General features: G+C 31.1%; 1 protein-coding gene across 11 annotated transcripts in view; it reads right to left on the minus strand.

Moving 5' to 3' along the window:
- CCDC88A (coiled-coil domain containing 88A) overlaps window positions 1–18,072 on the minus strand; it is a 146,183-nt gene that overhangs the window by 37,344 nt on the left and 90,767 nt on the right. For 8 of the 11 annotated variants that reach the window (XM_074286962.1, XM_074286959.1, XM_074286958.1 and 5 more), the window contains exons 11-17: window positions 17,371–17,517; window positions 14,696–14,840; window positions 9,624–9,808; window positions 8,119–8,256; window positions 5,769–6,839; window positions 4,502–4,629; window positions 1,413–1,554 (exon numbers count right to left, since the gene is read on the minus strand). In XM_074286962.1, coding sequence (XP_074143063.1) covers window positions 1,413–1,554; window positions 4,502–4,629; window positions 5,769–6,839; window positions 8,119–8,256; window positions 9,624–9,808; window positions 14,696–14,840; window positions 17,371–17,517 — 1,956 coding nt within the window. The remainder of the gene's footprint in view (window positions 1–1,412; window positions 1,555–4,501; window positions 4,630–5,768; window positions 6,840–8,118; window positions 8,257–9,623; window positions 9,809–14,695; window positions 14,841–17,370; window positions 17,518–18,072) is intronic. The other 3 variants (XM_074286961.1, XM_074286957.1, XM_074286953.1) reach the window with 1 other exon arrangement.

Below are 18,072 nucleotides of genomic sequence, written 5' to 3' on the forward strand. Positions count from 1 at the left end.
TGAAAGATGAGTTAATTGATGTAGCAAATTTCTTTTTTGTTTTATTTTAAGAAATGGCTATAGCTACTTGATTCTTCAGTAATCCCCACTCTGAACTATCAGCAGCCCTAAATACTGGGGCAAGACCCTTTACCAGAAAGAAAATTAAGACCTGCTGGCTTCTCAGCTGATTTCTCAGATCATTATTAAGTTTTTAGCAATTAAGTATTTTTTAAAATTTAGGTATATACATTTTAAAAAGACATAATAGTATTGCACATTTAATGGACTACAGTATATATATATATATATATATACACATTTTGTAAATACTGGAAAACCAAAAAAATTTGGATGACAATTTACAGTAGTAAATTAGTCTTGGAAACCTAAAGAAGGTTAGAATATTTCAGTTGGGAAGGGTCATCAAGAAAAACTTCATGAGTTTAATCCTGGACAAGAATTTTACCACAGGAAAACAACATAATTTTATATTCCAGGATACTATTACTTTGGTTAAGTTAACAATTTTCATCAATTTATACTTTTCCTTAGAATAGCAACTGATCTCAAGCCCCAATAACAGTATTTAAGATTATGGATTCTGTCATGTTTCCCTCATAAAATATTACAAGTTTCTTAATGTGTTATAAGATTTCCAGAGTCAAGTGTGAAAATGTTTAACATGTTTCAAATATATGGTGCAAAATTAAAGAAAATGTTGTAGAGTACTGTAATGAGGTGGAGGACAAGAAATGGAATTTTAATATTAAACTACAAGATTGGTGGCCTGATAGTTGTTCTGAGATGCTTTTAACATTAGATTGTCAAAAGAAGGCTTAATTTCTTTTCCCTTTTGGCATCTATATTATACAGTAATTTATCCCCCAGTCTTCTAACTTTATTAGATCTGAAATGGCTTCAAACTGTGTTTGTATGTGAAAGGCAATGAATGTGTACTTTCTAAGTAGAGTTTTGAGTTAGAAAATTCATTCTGTGCTTCTGCTTTCTTGATATTTTATTCTGAACATGTATCTCCTCCTCTTCTTCCTTCTACCCCATCTTTTTCTTACACATATTCTTAACAGCTATTGACTATTTCTTTTTGCTGAGGCAACTGGGCTTAAGTGACTTGCCCAGGTTCACACAGCCAGGAAGTGTTAAGTGTCTGAGACCAAGTGTCAGCTCCTCCTGACTTCAGGGCTGGTGCTCTATCCGCTGTGCCACCTAGTTGCGCCTTGACTTTTTTTTCTTAACAAAATTATTCCAGATGTCCTACAATTTATAAAGTCAATATTAATTTCAATAATTAAACTTTACACCTACTTCTGGCTTTAGAAAAAGTCAATTATTTGTTTTTGTGCTTTGTTTTAAAAAACAACTTATATAAAATGTCTTACATCTAAATAAAAAACTTAAATGCTGGTACTTACTGTTTTAAGTTCTTGGCGCAATTGCTGGTTAAAATTAGTTGATTCTTCTAATCGAGCTTCCAAAGCAGCAATTTTTTCTTCCTTTATTTCCAAGGATTTCTTTAGTGTGGACTCTAACTTTGACTCTAAAAGCTTGTACCTGCTATTCACAACAGAAGAGCAAAAAATTTAATAATCTTTCAAAAAACACTGGTAAGAACATGAAAGCACATAGTTCTACTTCACAGTTTTTACCATCATGCTGATTTGAAATACTGTATTCTAAAGACAAAATTTTCAGTACATTGTTTTGGGAAAAGTCAACAGAAAAGGAGCATTTGTGATAATGTTTGTGAGATAATAATTTACAAACTAGCAGCAAAGTTTTTTGTTTTTTTTAAGATACACAGCATTTGCAAAACATGTAATGGTGAGCATGTTGATACATAATTAGTTATGATCTAATCCGTAGTAGGGCATGCTTCTTCTAGAAGCGAGTCAGAATACACAATTCTTTAGTTGAAACTAAGACAAAACTCAATACTACTCAGCTTTCCCTTTTAATATTACCTAGGTTTGAGTCTGGAGCAGTACAACCATATTATCAAGGATCCACACAAACAAGCTCCACATAACACTTCATTTAAGCTCCCAGCTACCTCCCTCCCACAAAATTAGAGATTAGCTACAAAGAAATACAGATACAAAAGGAAAACAGACTGAGAACATGGCCCTGGGACTTCACTTGGTCTCTGTTCTTACATTGAAGTCATACAAAACCTTTTAATCACCCCATATTGACTAATTTAATTAGTATACCAGCACTTTCTCAAATACTGTCTTCAATGAACAGTATACAAAAACTTTTGAGGTCATGTCTAAGTGCTCAATCTGATGTAAACTGTGACCCCTTGAATCTTTGGGGGGAGAAGGGATGGAAAGGAATCTTTAAGGGAAAGGTGTTCCTGACTCTAAAACGCTCCCAGCACAGCTTTCCTAGACAACTCCTAGTTAAGTAATCTCATTCAATTTAAGATCTTGACCAGGGGCATAATCACTGCCCTATATTGAATCGAAAAATTAGCCCTTAATTTCCTCAGTCTCAAGCCTCAGAAGGCTAATAAAAGACAACTCTGAACTCTTTGCTAATTCCTAATCAAGAAGGCCTACCTTTCTGGACTTAGCCCACTGATGAAGATATTTTCTTCTCAGTGTAAATCCATCCTTGCAAAATTATCCTGTCAGGATTCTTTGCCCTCTAAGAAATTTGTCTTCTTAGTGCAAATAAATCTCCTTGTGCCACAAACTTTGGGTTTGCCAATTCTTTCACAAAGAATCTCTGATATCGACCAGAGGGAATCTCTTATCCTCAATCCTTTTTTTTTTTTTAATTAATTTTATTAATTATAACTTTTTTTTGACAGTACATATGCATAGGTAATTTTTTTTACAACATTATCCCTTGTACTCCTTTCTGTTCCGAATTTTTCCCCTCCTTCCCTCCACCCCCTCCCCTAGATGGCAGGCATTCCCATTAAATATTAAATATCTTATAGTATATCCTAGGTACAATATATATGTGCAGAACCAAATTTTGTTGTTGTTGCAAAGGAAGAATTGGATTCAGAAGGTAAAAATATTCTAGGAAGAAAAATTAAAAATGCTAACAGTTTACACTCATTTCCCAGTGTTCCTTTTCTGGGTGTAGCTGATTCTGTCCATCATTGATCAATTGGAATTCGATTAGCTCTTCTCTATGTTGAAGATATCCACTTCCATCAGAATACATCCTCATACAGTATCATTATTGAAGTGTATAATGATCTCCTAGTTCTGCTCGTTTCACTCAGCATCAGTTGATGTAAGTCTCTCTAAGCCTCTCTGTATTCATCTGTTGGCCATTTCTTACAGAACAATAATATTCCATAACATTCATATACCATAATTTACCCAACCATTCTCCAATTGATGGGCATCCGTTCATTTTCCAGTTTCTAGACACTACAAAAAGGGCTGCCACAAACATTTCAGCACATACAGGTCCCTTTCCCTTCTTTAGTATTTCCTTGGGTCTTACCCTCAATTCTTATACCTCTCAACCCCATACTATCAGATTGAAATTCCTTGAGTATGGGGACTCTACATTCATTAATCCTATACACCCTCAAAAAGCTAGCACAGTTCCTCAGATTTTGCATGCTTATTGATAATTAAGTTAATATAAGGAAATATAAATTTTTTTTAAATTAAAAAGGAAGGCTTTTGTGAATAGCATCAAACTACAAATATTTCATTTTTTTGAACAGAATCAAAAACAAATTTACCACCAATTATTAAGGAAAACAAGGACAAAAAAATTTCACCTGAAATGACTATATATGTCGAAATAGTTGTTTGGTTCAAGATATCTTAGTGCTTTAATTCACATTGCTATTATAAACTATTTTTAAAAATATCAGAGATAAGTATTCTTTCCAAGACCAAAAGAAATTCTACTGCTCAAACCTTAATTTATCCCCTGAATACATGTCTATTTTTAAGCAATTACTGCAAGTATAATTTATAAAAATCATGAAAAAATAATAATGAAAATTATATTTAGCCTACTTGAATTTTTTACCTTTTTATAATAATAGAAATTTTTTGGCAAATATATTGTGTACATATATGTGTATGTGCAAACATACACACACATACACAATTCCTTTGATGTCATAAAAACATTTTTTTTTAAAACAAAACTTTTCTGCAGGCAAAAGAAAAGCAAGGAATAAGGATAGTTTGTGTTCCTAAATGCAAATACCCAGTAATATACAGTATTGGAAGTTCACTTTATAGAAGAGACCATAATTCTATTCTAAATGTGAGGTAATCCCCTTGACTTTTGTTTCCTCATTTGTAAATTAAGGGGGTGCAAGCAAGATGACCTTTAAGAACCTTCTAGATCTAAAAATCCTATTATTCTATGCTTCCTATTTTCAGCAAAGACATAACCCTGTTCCCTGACTCCCCGTCTCCCCAAAAAAAGTTTTGGCAAAAGGCAAGTGGATATTTGAATTGTATTTTTCATGAAAACCTAAGACTTAACATTTTTTGTTAATATGACTTACCTGTCATCAGTACTTTGTTCATCACTCAAGAGACGTTCTTTATTTAATCCTATCTTTTCCAGTTCATGAGTAAGTTTTTCTAGATCATTATTCATTTGTTGAGTCTTCAATTTTTCACTCACCAAATCCTTATCCAAAAAAGAAATGTAAAAATAATCAAGTAGCAAGTACACAAAAAGCAATCAAACATTTACTGTCACTGAAGATATCCACAAATACTCAAAAGAAAAAAGGCCGTCTTGAAGAACTTTCCTTTTCATATCATAACCAATGAAAAAATAAAAAAATAGTAGTCAAACTGAAGTGAAAAAATCTTACCTACTTCCTACTCTCTTTTGCCAATATATTCCTTTTTCTCTCAATGTTAAAACCAAAGCTAGCACAAAGAAGATTTCTATATGTAATCTAGGTTTGAAAAGTAACACGACCGTATCTGTACAATATATGGCAAAAAATCTGAGGTTTAAACCACTGTGAATATATTACACAATTTCTTCCTGAAAAACTCAACAATCTTGTTGCTTCAAGAACAGTAAGAAAACTTAAGAATCATCTTTAGAAATTCCTTACTCTGTAGAAGAGATGGAAAAGGCTAAGAGGCTAACAGTCAATCTCAAGTTTTTTTCTATCAAATAAGACTCCAAGAAAACACATCTACCTAAAAACCTAACAAACTTTTAAACCACTATTTACTCTTTAGGGATATTAGTGTACTATTTGATGAACTGTTACAATTGTTTATTAATTTACTAAGTTGGAAAAGTAAAAACTTACTTCCTATTACAACATTTGGCATAATCTGAAAATTCATTAACTTTTTAAATGCAAGTTCTGAATTACTAATTAAGATTCAGGTAGTCACATGAAAGCTTCATTAAGATTTTTATTTAGGGGCAGCTAGGTGGTGCAGTGGATAGAGCACCAGCTCTGAATTCAGGAGGACCGGAGTTCAAATCTGGTCTCAGACACTTAACCCTTCCTAGCTGTGTGACCCTGGGCAAGTCACTTTACCCCAGCCTCAGAAAAAAGGAAAAAAAAAAAAATATATATATATATATATATATATATATTTTTATTTAGTATTTTAATGATAATATTTCTCCCCCCAAAGCAAACAATTTGGGACTTTACAAATTAATCAATATTTAAAACAGTGACTGCTTCTAAAAGTCACAATCATATATAATATTAAATTTTAAGGAATATAAATGCATACATACAGCTCAACTTTAGCTCATATTTGCAACTAGTAATGAAAAAGAATTACCTCACGTAAAGTAATAAGAGTTTTTTTGTCAATAGTTGCTCTTTTCACAAGTTCTTTGTTTTCTTTCTCTAACTCTTTGAGACGGATACAGGATTCTTTAAATACACTTATTTCTTTGAAAAGACTTTTGTTTTCCTTTTCAAGATTTCCAATTTTAATGTTATTTTCTTCCAATGTGATATCTTTGATTTCTGCCTGTTGTCGGAGCCTCTTATTCTCCTTTTCCAGCTGTTTCTTATCTTTCTCTAGTTGAGAAGTCTCTTGCTCTAGTAGCTTGTTTTCCTTTTCTAGTTGTTCTAACCGTTTACTGGATATTTTTAACTCTTCCAGATTTTTTTGCAATGCCTGGTTTTCTGTTTCTAATTCTTGTAGCTCACTTTCTAATTGCTGAATTTTTTTATTACTATTTTCTAGAGCTTTCTGTAGTCTTTGGTTTTCAGTATCTAAACCCTGGTAGCTAACTTCTAAACGTTCTGTTTTCTTGCAAGAAGCTTTCATGAGTTCTAAACCCTTCTTAAGTTGCTCTTTTTCACTTTCCAATTCTTTATTTTCTAACTGCAATTGAGCCATTTTCATGCTTGTACATTTTAAAGATTCCACTGTTCTCCTTAATTCCAAGTTTTCTTCATCCAATTGAGAATTTTCTTTCTCCAAGGATTCTAGTTGAAAAGTAAGATTTTTTAAACTATCTAATGTCTTTTTCAATTTTCGGTTTTCCACTTCCAGTTCAGAATTTTCTAGCTCTAAGGTCTCAATTTTCTCACATGTAATTTTTAAATTAGTTATCTTTTTTTGTAATGATTCATTTTCCTTTTCAAGATGGTGCAACTCATTTTCAAGTTCTTCTGCTCTTTCTCCTCTTTCTTTGTAATGTTCCAATTCTTTTTTAATTTGTCTTTTTTCAAATTCAATCTTGTTCAATTTGCTGCTTGTTTCTTTTATAGATTCATGTAGAATTTTATTTTCTTTTTCAATATCCTTTACTCTTGCTTCAGCACTTATTTGTGATCGCTGCCTTAGGGATGTTACAGTTTGATTCAAATGCTCATTTTCTTGTTCCAATATTTTAATCTAATTCAGAAAAAAATAAAATTGTCAGTGATATACAACCAAAAATTAATTTTAATCCTGAAGGAGTAATAAGGCCTTGACCTTATTATTAGTACATGTAAGGCCCAATTAAGCCTAGGTTTATTTAATCAATTATTAATGGAGACTATATGCATAGAATACAAAAGATTGCAAATACTTGTCTTTGTCCTCATAGAGCTCACAATGTAATGGAATAAGAAAGACAGATACTTAGTATTTTTTAAAAAGATTTTCAGGTCTATTTACTGTTTTGTATACATGTATCTCAAACCAAATATATAAATAAAACACACACACACACACACACACACATATACACATTAGAGACATCCTCAACATATGTACAAATATGAATTTACACATTTACATAAGATTTCAAAGGTTTCTTTGAAAAAGAATTCACAATAAAATGTCTAGTATGATTAAGAAATATTATCTGCAACACTATATAATGCAAATATATATAATATATAATTCCAGTATATATAATTATATAAAATCTAATTCCAGTAACCTGGAAGGAGAGTTAGAAAGCCAAAGTTCCAACTAGACCTTGCCACTAATTAGCTATTAGCTGTGTGGCTTCAGGCAAGCCACCAAATGTGGTCTTTAGCTTCCTCATTTACAAAATAACAATTGTAGCCTAGACAATGAGCCTACAACCCTTCCATATCAGCCAATTATCTAGACAAAATACCAAGCTGATATCTGAAATGACAGGTATCTATTATGTATTTACATTTTGCCACCTTTGTATTTTGTTCACAACTGAACTTACCCCTACGAGTGATCTTAAGGCTTTGAGGAATTAAAAACAGCTTTGTTCAAAAAAAAGGTTACAAAGCCCCTGGACTAGATTATCTCTTAAGATTTCTTCCATTCATCGAAGAACTTGTGTATTCCATAAAATTTCACATAAAAATAACTACTAGTTTGGGCAGCTAGATGGTGCAATAGATAGATCATCAGCCCTGAAGTCTGGAGGATCCAAAGTCAAATATGACCTCAGACATGTAACACTACCTAGCTGTGTGACCTAGCAAGTCACTTAATCCCAATTGCCTCGGCAAAAAAAAAAAAAAAAAAAAAAAAAATTAAATTAATACTACTACTTCTGATTTTCAAGTTGCTTTACTTTAAATTTAGTTACCTAAATTTTAATGTTTTATGAATAAATTGCTTACATGTTCTTTAAAAATACTTTTTTGGAAGAAGATAAAAATATTTAAGTCTACTTAATTACTAGAAAATAATGGACCTGTCTTTCTGAATTTTCTCGAAGTGTTTCAAGTGTCTTTTCCAGCTGTGCTTTCTCTTTCATTAAATCTTTGCTCAGATTTTGACAATTTTGAAGACTTTGCTTTTCTTGAATAATTTCATTCTCAAGATCTTCCAGCTAGGGGAAAAACCCATAAGAGAATATTAAATATTATTATAGTTTGTAAACAATAACAAAAGACAACATTCTGTTTTAACAATAAAGTGATAAACATCTAAATACTCAAAATGAAGTTTAGAGTTTGCATTAAGAAAATTTAATCATAGTCATCAGCAAATCCATTTCATGGTTAAAGAATCAGAACTACAATGGGAAAATTAAAGCTGAATATGTGGTGGTCATATACTAACCGATACAAACAATTATCAAAGCTAAAAGTCTATTCTATAATTTAGGGTTGACATGGTTTGTTGAGAAGATATTTACATTTCAAGAAATGAAAATAGAAGAAAGGGAAAGAGGAAAGGGGGCAAAGTAAGGAAAGATTGGGAAGAAATAGTGAAGGATAAAAATAGAATAAAGCAAAAATGTAAAAAACAAACAAGAAAAAGGGAGGGAAATGGTAGAAAAGAAAAAAAAGATCTGGATCTAATGCTAGTAAATGTTTGGTTTCCATCTATTTTCAGCTATAGTTTAAAATAGTGTAATACAGTAAGATGTGCTAGCTCAAAATAGGCTATCTTAAAGATTAAGGGAAGTCTTTTTTCTAAATATATGCAGTTATTGAACATGTTTAAGAGAGGCAAAAAATTGGTACTATTGCACAGTTTGTATTTTTTCAATAGGCTTAAAATTGTACAAATGACTCAAGTTAGTAATAAACATTAAAAAATTTATTCTTTTGGAATATGTATTTTGGATCTTTATTGCACTGTTGTAATAAAATACTCGTGATAGTCCATAATATACATTAAAAGCAACAGCAATTTCAAATCATAAATTAAATTCAACAATAAAAATAAAAATTTGTATTTCCAGAATGAACCCATATTTCTTTTTTTAAAAAAAAATCTAATTAATCCAATTCTACTATTTTAATAAATACTGAAATCTGGCATAACATTTGTTAAACCAAGTGTCGTTGGTTGCTCTATAATAAAAGGATTAAGACAAATTGGGAAAGAGACCCAATTATGCAACTAAGTTTAAATGTTCAAGTTAATAAGAAATAGTTCTGTGAGATACATTTAATTAAATAAGATTTTTCAAAGCCATTTCAGAATATTTGACCCATATATAGACCAAGCACAGTAAAATACTATTTAAAATTCCGTGGCTACAAAAATGACACTTTTAAGCACTTACAATATTTGAGTATAAGCTTACATTTCAAATTTGATTATCATTAATTTCTTAATTAAATTTTCCTATACTGGCAAACCTAGTAAATTCAAGTCATATAAAAAAGTCTACTAATATCACATAGTATATGCATACACACACACACACACACACACACACATACACATAAATGTATACACTACCTTTTTATTAAGTCTTTGGTTTTCTTTTTCAATTTTCAGAATTTTGGAATTACTGCTTTCTACAGAACCCACAGCATTTCGAAGTTCTTCTACTGTCTTTACCAAACTCTGATTTTCCATTTCCAATTTCAATAACCTACTTGATGTTAATTCATTCACTTCATGGCCCAGAGATTTTTGTGGTGCTATAAAATTTTAAAATATAATATTAATAGGAGCGTATGTGTCTCTCTTTCTCACATTACCAGAAGGTAAATATTATTGAATCACTTGCCCACAGGGTTCCTAATTTGTATCTATGATTAAAAACATCTAGGAAATTTTGTGATTTTCTCCTGATTATGATGATGTGCAATCCAGTAGAAAAGGCACAAGAAAGAGATTTGGGAACACAATCAACCTTGATGAGCCTTAGTTTCCTTATAAATAAAATGGGAATAGCAGTACTCCTCATCTGTCTGATAGGCCATTTGTAAAGATCAAAAAAAAAAAAAAAAAAAAAAAAAAAAAAACAACAACCCCTAATTCAAAAAAAATCCTAATGCAAAACATAATGTAGGAAAGGAAATAAGCAACAGCATCTAATGCCACTTTGAGGAAGATACTGGCAACATTTAAGGCAATCTGCTCTATTTTAAATGTTGATATGAATCTAGAGTGCCGAGAATAATATTTTTGGCACAATGCAAGGGAAACCACCATTTAAGGTAGATCTCAGTACTAGATTCTTTTTCAGTGTTGCCTACAATAAAACAACAAACAAGGAATACTATTTTAAAAAATACAAAAGTAGCCTCTCACTACTTTTTGATGATGATAAAAATAGTTAGGCTCTTTCAAAACCAGAAAAAGCAAAATTCTAGATTTTCAAAGCCATAACTTTTTGTTTGTTTGTTTTAAAAGAGTCTAGACATATAAAAGAAGACCACCCAGAACTTTAAAAAAATTCTCCCAGAGGATAAACTAAATAATTAATGGGACAATAAAAACTTCAACTTTTCAACAGTTTTGCTTGGTGAATTTATCCTGAAGCTAATAAATGTAAAAATTCAAAATAAAATTTAGCATGGAGAGTCAAAGCAACATGATAAAAAAGAGAACTAGTCTTGGAGTTAAGTGATATGGATTTGCATGCATATGTGGCCAATTTCTAAACTCAATTCCCTAAACTCTAAGATAGAAATAATGCCAGCAATGGCTACACTGTATCTAGACCAGTTTGAAAAGCTTAAAAGCCACATATAAACATTATCTTTTATTAAGTTGTTATTTTTTCTTTATATTCACAATCTGCACAGGGCTTCAAGTGTGGTAAAGTCTTTAATAAATGTTTCTTGGGGATGGGGACAAGATAGAAGTAGTAACATAAAAATCTAGAAGATACACCAGTGTTCTAATAAGAAAATCTAAGAAAAAAAAAAAAAAAGATCACAGGTCAAATTATCATGGGGAGACAAAGAAGTCTGTTGATACTGAAGATAAGAGTCTGGTCAGTGGTACAGAGCATGGACTATTCCATAGAACTAAAAAAGACAATGTGTACTGAGATGAGAAGAGGTTCAAGACTCATACAAAGGATTGGAGTAGGGGAAGAAGAAGATAGGGAACACTATGTCATGTGTGAGAACAATTGTGAAACAGTAGCTCAGTTGTTCACTAGCTCATTCTGGGTTACACATCCAAGGTAGACCATTTGTGTCTAGGGTAGCCTTCTATGGTAAAAGTATAGTCACAGGCCCTGAGTCATACATCGAGAATCATGTGCAAAAGCAAATGCTACTTTTATGGCTCTGAATTCAGAAGCTGAGCAGAGTTTCCATTTCAGCCTCTAGCCAGACTGAAGACTGCAAGAAATAACCACAATAGGAATTCCAGAGCTTGTAATTCTCTCACTTTGAACTAGCACAGCTTTTCAGTGGACTATCATCGGCTAAATCCAGCATTCTACTAGAATAACCAACTGGGGTAATCCAGAGTCAAACCCAGGACAGGAACTTGGAGAATACAAAAAAACTAGTAATTAGATTTAGTTTAGATCACACCACTTTCGAACTACTAAAAGGCTTGTAGGCCCCTAGCATGAAATGTTCCTTAGATTTCAGAATAATACAAACAATACCCAAAGAAAGCAACAGAAGAACCCAAGAAAACAAAAGTCAGTTTAGACATTCATCAGAGAAGTAAGTAATCCTGGCTCTAAGTTTGAAGTAAAGAAGGAGTCTGGAAGAATGAGCAAAGAAAAAAATAATCTCATATTAAGAGCTATTAGGGTGACAGAGATGTTCCAGGTAAAAACCCATTATAAGAGAATGACTACCAAACATCTAAAAGCAAAGGCTGGGAAAAAACAAAACAAAACATTGCTTAGCCACAAGTTCAACTAGAATTCCTAAATTCTTCTAAAAAATTGGTAAATGATATGGTAGCAATTTTTTCCAAGCTAAAAATGAATTTTATAAACTAAAGGAGAGCAAAAAAATAAATGGGCAAAGAAATGAGAAAAACTGAAGAATAAACTGGAAATGAAACAGTTTAGTACAAGAGACACAAAATTTTCCTCAGTCTGTTCCTCAAGGAACAGACTCCCTAAATATAAGAACAGATAAACACTGCTTCCACAAGATTTATTAAAATAAAATTGAGACTTGGAAAAAAGAAAAATGTAAAGTGCTATATAGGAAAAATTAACTTAGAAATCAAGTCAAGAGGAGATAACTTAAGAAGCACTGGACTATCTGAAAGCTATAACTGTTTTTTTGTCTTTTGTTTTTTAAAGAGCCTAGACATATAAAATAAAGCCATTCAGAACTCTTAAAGAGAGTTGATCAGAGGATCAAATGATATGGTAACTGCAAAGTGCATAGAGACTATAAATATATAAATTTAACTATTAGCCAATGTTAAAGAGAAAAATACTTCAAGAAATAAGAAAAAAAAAGAATTCAAATACTGTGGAGATAACAGAATCATATGCAATTTAGAAATTACAACTATAAAAGAGCAAAGAGCCTAGAATATAATTTTTGAAATTGTCATATATAACCAAGAATAATTTACCTGGAAAAAGTGAATATAATCTTGTGGAGGAAAAAGTGAAACTTTACTGAAAATACAAGATGAAAGTGCAGAGCTGAATGGAAAATTTGAAATACAAATATTGAAGTCAAGTAAAACATAAGATAAATATGAGTAAGCAACCATAAAGGATTAAACAGGCCTTGCTTACATTCTGATATGGAGAGATGATTACAATTATACATACACAGATACACACATATATGTGTGTATGGATATGTATATACATACAAATATACACACATATATGCACATATGTATTTTATATGTGTTTATATATACACACACACACATACACATGCACACTTATCTATGTACATGTGACTTTCTAGAATAAGTGTCAACTATCATGAGTGTTTGATTAGCAACTACAATTCTTCACCCACTCAGTCCTGCTCAAGTCTTTTTTGGGAAAAATATAAATATGAATTAAATAGTACAAAATTCTTTCATTTCTTGTTCACATATATTACTAATAAATTATGTTATTATACTTTGCCTATAATATACTAGCATTTTCAATGTGATAAGTAGGTTTAAAAAAATCCTATGCTCAAATAAGCACATATAAAAATATTTCTGTGCCTGCTCTTTTTATAACATATATATGTACATATATGTAGATGTATAGGTACATATAAATATATATAGAGAGAGAGATATGGTTTTATTTTATTTTTAACTTCATAGATGCTGATATGATAAAAAGTACTTTCAAATCCAGTATCCAATGTATTTTCTTCATCATGCTAATTAATGAATATCTTCAAAATCCCATCAGAATTTCATTAGTAGGATTAGTAGCTCTTAAGGAATTGATAGCTTGTTTATTAAATTGTCAAACCAGGAAAAGCTATAAGAGGAATTAGCTGACAAAAATGAAGAGGGCAACCAGTAAGGTAAATGGCCTTGAAGATTTCATGTAACAGCAGAAAACAAAGAAGTGGTGATGATTAATCTCAAGAAGACTTAATGATGCTAAGTGAAATGAGCAGAACCAGGAGATCGTTATATACTGCAACAAGAAAACTATACGATGATCAATTCTGATGGATGTGGCTTTCTTCAACAATGAGATGATTCAAACTAGTTCCAATTGTTCAGTGATGAAGAGAGTTATCTAGACTTAGAGAGAAGACTATGAGATGATTTTTTGTCTTTTTCTAAATTTGCATTTTCTTATTCTGCATTTAAGTTATATATATATATATATATATATATATATATATATATATATATATATATATATATATATATATAAAAGAAAAGAAACATCTAAAAAAATTCAGTTCTGAATTCTCTCTCTCTTCCCTCCCCACCCATCAAGAAGGCAAAATCTGTTACCACTTCTTTTCCCTTTCTCTTTCTTCCCCTTGTAACACAAAAGGTAACGATAACATGATAAAAGAGACTGAAAGACCCTGAAGCCAGTGAAAGCCAGGAACTTTAGTTTCTTAGTTTATATCATGGGAAAATAACTGTGATATGATCTTACAAAATTGTCATGAGAATCAAAAGATAATCTACGTGAGGCACTTTGAAAACCTTAATGCTTTTTGCTTTTTTTTTTTTTTTTTTTTAATATTCTGCATAGAATATTGTACATAGTGGGTACCTAAATAAAATATTTATTGAAATTAAGTATAAGAGAGGATTGAACTTAGTTCCCTTCTGTCAGAAGGGAGGAATATGGGCAATGGGTTGAAGAGAGGTATATATTTAAATTTGGGATAAATTTCCTAAACAATTTTACCTATTTAAAAGTAGAATGGGCTATCACTGGTCTTAAGTTTCCCCTCACTAGAAGTCTTCAAGAAGGATGAATAGCAACTTATCAGATACGATGTAAAAAAGGATTCTTTTTCTAGGTATGAAATCCACTAAAAGACCAATGAGGTTACCTCTAAATATGAAATTTAATGACTTAAGCTGGAGAAAAACACTGAATTTCATAATTCTGATGTTTCTACTGAACTTGGATTGTATTTCGGTATTACCTTCTGAGAGTTCACTAGTTCTTGATATCTGTTCCAATTCCCAGCCAAGATGTAATGACTCATCCATACTTTGTTTCTGTGCCATTTCCAAACTCATATTTTCTTCCATTAGCTCTTCAATCTTTTTTCTGTCCATATCACGTTCCTTGGGGGAAAGAGAATTATCTTTTACATTTAATTTAAATCTAAAGTATCTGTAAACAACAAGTTATATTAACTTCTATTTCATTAGTTAAAAGTTATTTTTTTTAAACTTATATTACTTGAAATTATAAAATACAAAAAAACCCCATAAAAATGTGATTTTAAAAAAATCTAGTGTTTTATATACATGATTCTCTTTTTATTAAACAAACACTTAGCTCCCTTTTAAAGGTCATCTGAGATCAAAGCATATAGTTTAGTCACACTATATGAAATCTGGCTAGTTTTAGGAAAAACTATTATTTTTATGCATCACAAAAATTTATTGATTGTGGCCTTCTGAAATTGAAAATAAAACAGTAAATCAAACAAAACCTTTTATTATTTCCTGTACCATTTGACTAAAGAACATGTCATCCTTTAATAATTTAAGATTTTTTTTTTTAAACTATTGCTTCAGATTATAATTTCCTGTTCCATCTGTCTTGCTACTTTAATCTAACACAACCAGTTCCTTACCTCTACTTTGATTTATATAATCCTTCCATTTCTCTGGGGTTTTTTTGGGACAATTTATGGTTCTTGTTCTTACCTAATGACTTTAAATTTTTCAGTGCTAAAATGTAACCTGGATAACTGATCCATCACTGAACTGACACTGTTTTCTACAAAATTATCAACTATCCCCCCCTTTTTATTATCATCTTAATAACCCACAAATTGAAACATTTCAATAACAAAAAAAGAGACTGTATGAAACAAACTATAATGGTTTCTTTTTTCCTTTACTAAAGTACAATTCAGTTTTAATATGGTAATTCCAGTATCATTTCCTACTTGCTAAATGCAATAGCTTTTTATTGGTTCTCCTGATACCATTTTTGTCTGTTCAAAATCTTTTGTCATTACTTTCTGGAGGATAAAAATCAAACAAGAGCTCAGTATGTAAAGTCTTCCATAATTTGTTACCCATTTTTCTTTTTAGACTTATTAACAGTTTATTATATTAGTCTTCCTATTTATCATGCACACTTCATATTTTAAATAAACTTTATAGCTGTTTCCTAAACTTACTACCATGTGCCTTATCCAGGTCATTTTCCTCAAACTTTATACACACACACACATATTATGTGTAAATAAATATTCTTTACTCATCTCAAGTACCACTTTCTACTAAAAGTCTTTCTTGATACTTTCAGTTTAAATAATTCTGCATTTATTTCTATACTGCATCCTTCTTGTACAATGCAAGCTCCTCGAGGAGTAGAGACTGTTTCATTTTTGTATTTATAACCTCAACACCTAAGAGAGTTTGTTTTGGCACATCAAGTAAATGTTTATTGTTTCTGAAATTTGATTGCTTCTCTCTTTCCCCAAATCTCTCTATTTTCTCCTTTATTCTTTCATTTTCTTCTGGTCTCAGGAAAATACATAATCCTTTTTTGCAAAGGGTGACCTATCCCTTTCCATTTTCACCATGAATTTATACTTATTGTCATCCTTTCTTTTGACATATAACCAGAATTTAGTCTCTCCCTGTTACACATACTCTCAATTTATCCTGTTTGGTTCTCAAATTTTTCAGTAAATATAGGAAGTTCACTCACTCATCAACTTCTTGCAATCCAACTGCCACCCCAACATACTACTTAAATGGATTTTCAAAAGGTCATTCATGACCTAATCAGTGACCTTTTTTCAGTCCATAATACCCTCTGATTTTCTTATATTTATAGTATTACTTTCTTTCCAAAATCTTTAGGCTTGACATTAAGTTTGGAAGGAATTAATGTGGAAAAAAGTAAGAAACCTAATTGTAGGGAATAACATTTTTCACAATAAAATATCAGCAGCTATAACCTGATTACAAACCTTTGCACAATGTGGTATTTAAAGTTATGGGGAAGTGAGGGGAGGGGAAGTGAACATTTGATTCTGAAGCTACCTTCTTCCTTCTTTCTTCCTCCCCTAGCTTGGAATAGATTCTTTTCCCTTTCCTGCCTTCCTTCATAATAATATTCCCCATTTCTTTTTTTTCAGAATCTAAGTCAAGTGCCACCACTCCATGAAGTTTCCTTTCCCTCATCTTTCCAGTAAGTATGGCTTCTGGCTACTTTTATTTACTTATATTTATACACGATTTCTTATTTTATTTTGAAATTTCTTTTTCACTTATCATATTGTTAATACATTTAAATACAAGTTTCATCCCAATAACTCCTTAAGAATAAAGACTATGTCTTATTTCACCTTTCTATTTCTAGGGAAATATAGTTGGAATGATGAAAGAGGTGCTTAAGAAATGTTTGCTAAATAAATTTAAAATGAATCATTCCTATATTCTTTATATATTCTTATTTATATAATATATATCATATATGATCATACATGACATATATAATCATTATGTATATAATATAATATTATTTTATATTCATTCTTATTCTTTACTCTCCTGCACTGAGAAAAAACAAGTTGCCTTATGTTTTTCTTAATACCTTTATGTTCTATCAAGTTTACATTCTTACCATCTCCATATCATGTAGTTTAGCCTTCAGTTGTAAGTTTTCTTTTTCCAATTCATGTAATTTATCAGAACGAGTTCGGGTTCCTTCTAGTTGATCTTCTAACATACTTTTTGTTTCCAATAATACTTGATTGTCTTCTTTTAATTCCTACAAACATTTTAAATAAAGCTTACTCAATATATTATTATCTTTGTACTTTAAAGAATTCAAAAGCTCCAAATGCTATATTTTAATAGTAAAACAACATTTATAAACTTTGTCTCTATCAAGAAGCTTTTTTAAAACTCTAAACAGGTGCTGAGTGAAATGAGCAGAACCAGGAAATCATTATACACTTTCACAACACCACCATATGAGGATGTATTCTGATGGAAGTGGATATCTTCGAAAAAGAGAAGATCTAATTCAGTTCCAATTGATCAATGATGGACAGAATTAGCTACACCCAGAGAAGGAACACTGGGAAATGAGTGTGAACTGTTTGCATTTTTGTTTTTCTTCCCAGGTTATTTTTATCTTCTGAATCAAATTCTTCTTGTGCAACAAGAGAACTGCACACATATATTGTATCTAGGATATACTATAACATATTTAACATGTGTTTAAGACTTCTTGCCATCTAGGAAAGGGGGCGAAGGGAAGGAACAGAAGTGAGTGAAAGGGATAATGTTGTAAAAAATTACCCATACAAATGTTCTGTCA

The sequence above is a fragment of the Sminthopsis crassicaudata genome, chromosome 2, assembly GCF_048593235.1.
Source record: "Sminthopsis crassicaudata isolate SCR6 chromosome 2, ASM4859323v1, whole genome shotgun sequence".
Lineage (NCBI taxonomy): Eukaryota > Metazoa > Chordata > Mammalia > Dasyuromorphia > Dasyuridae > Sminthopsis > Sminthopsis crassicaudata.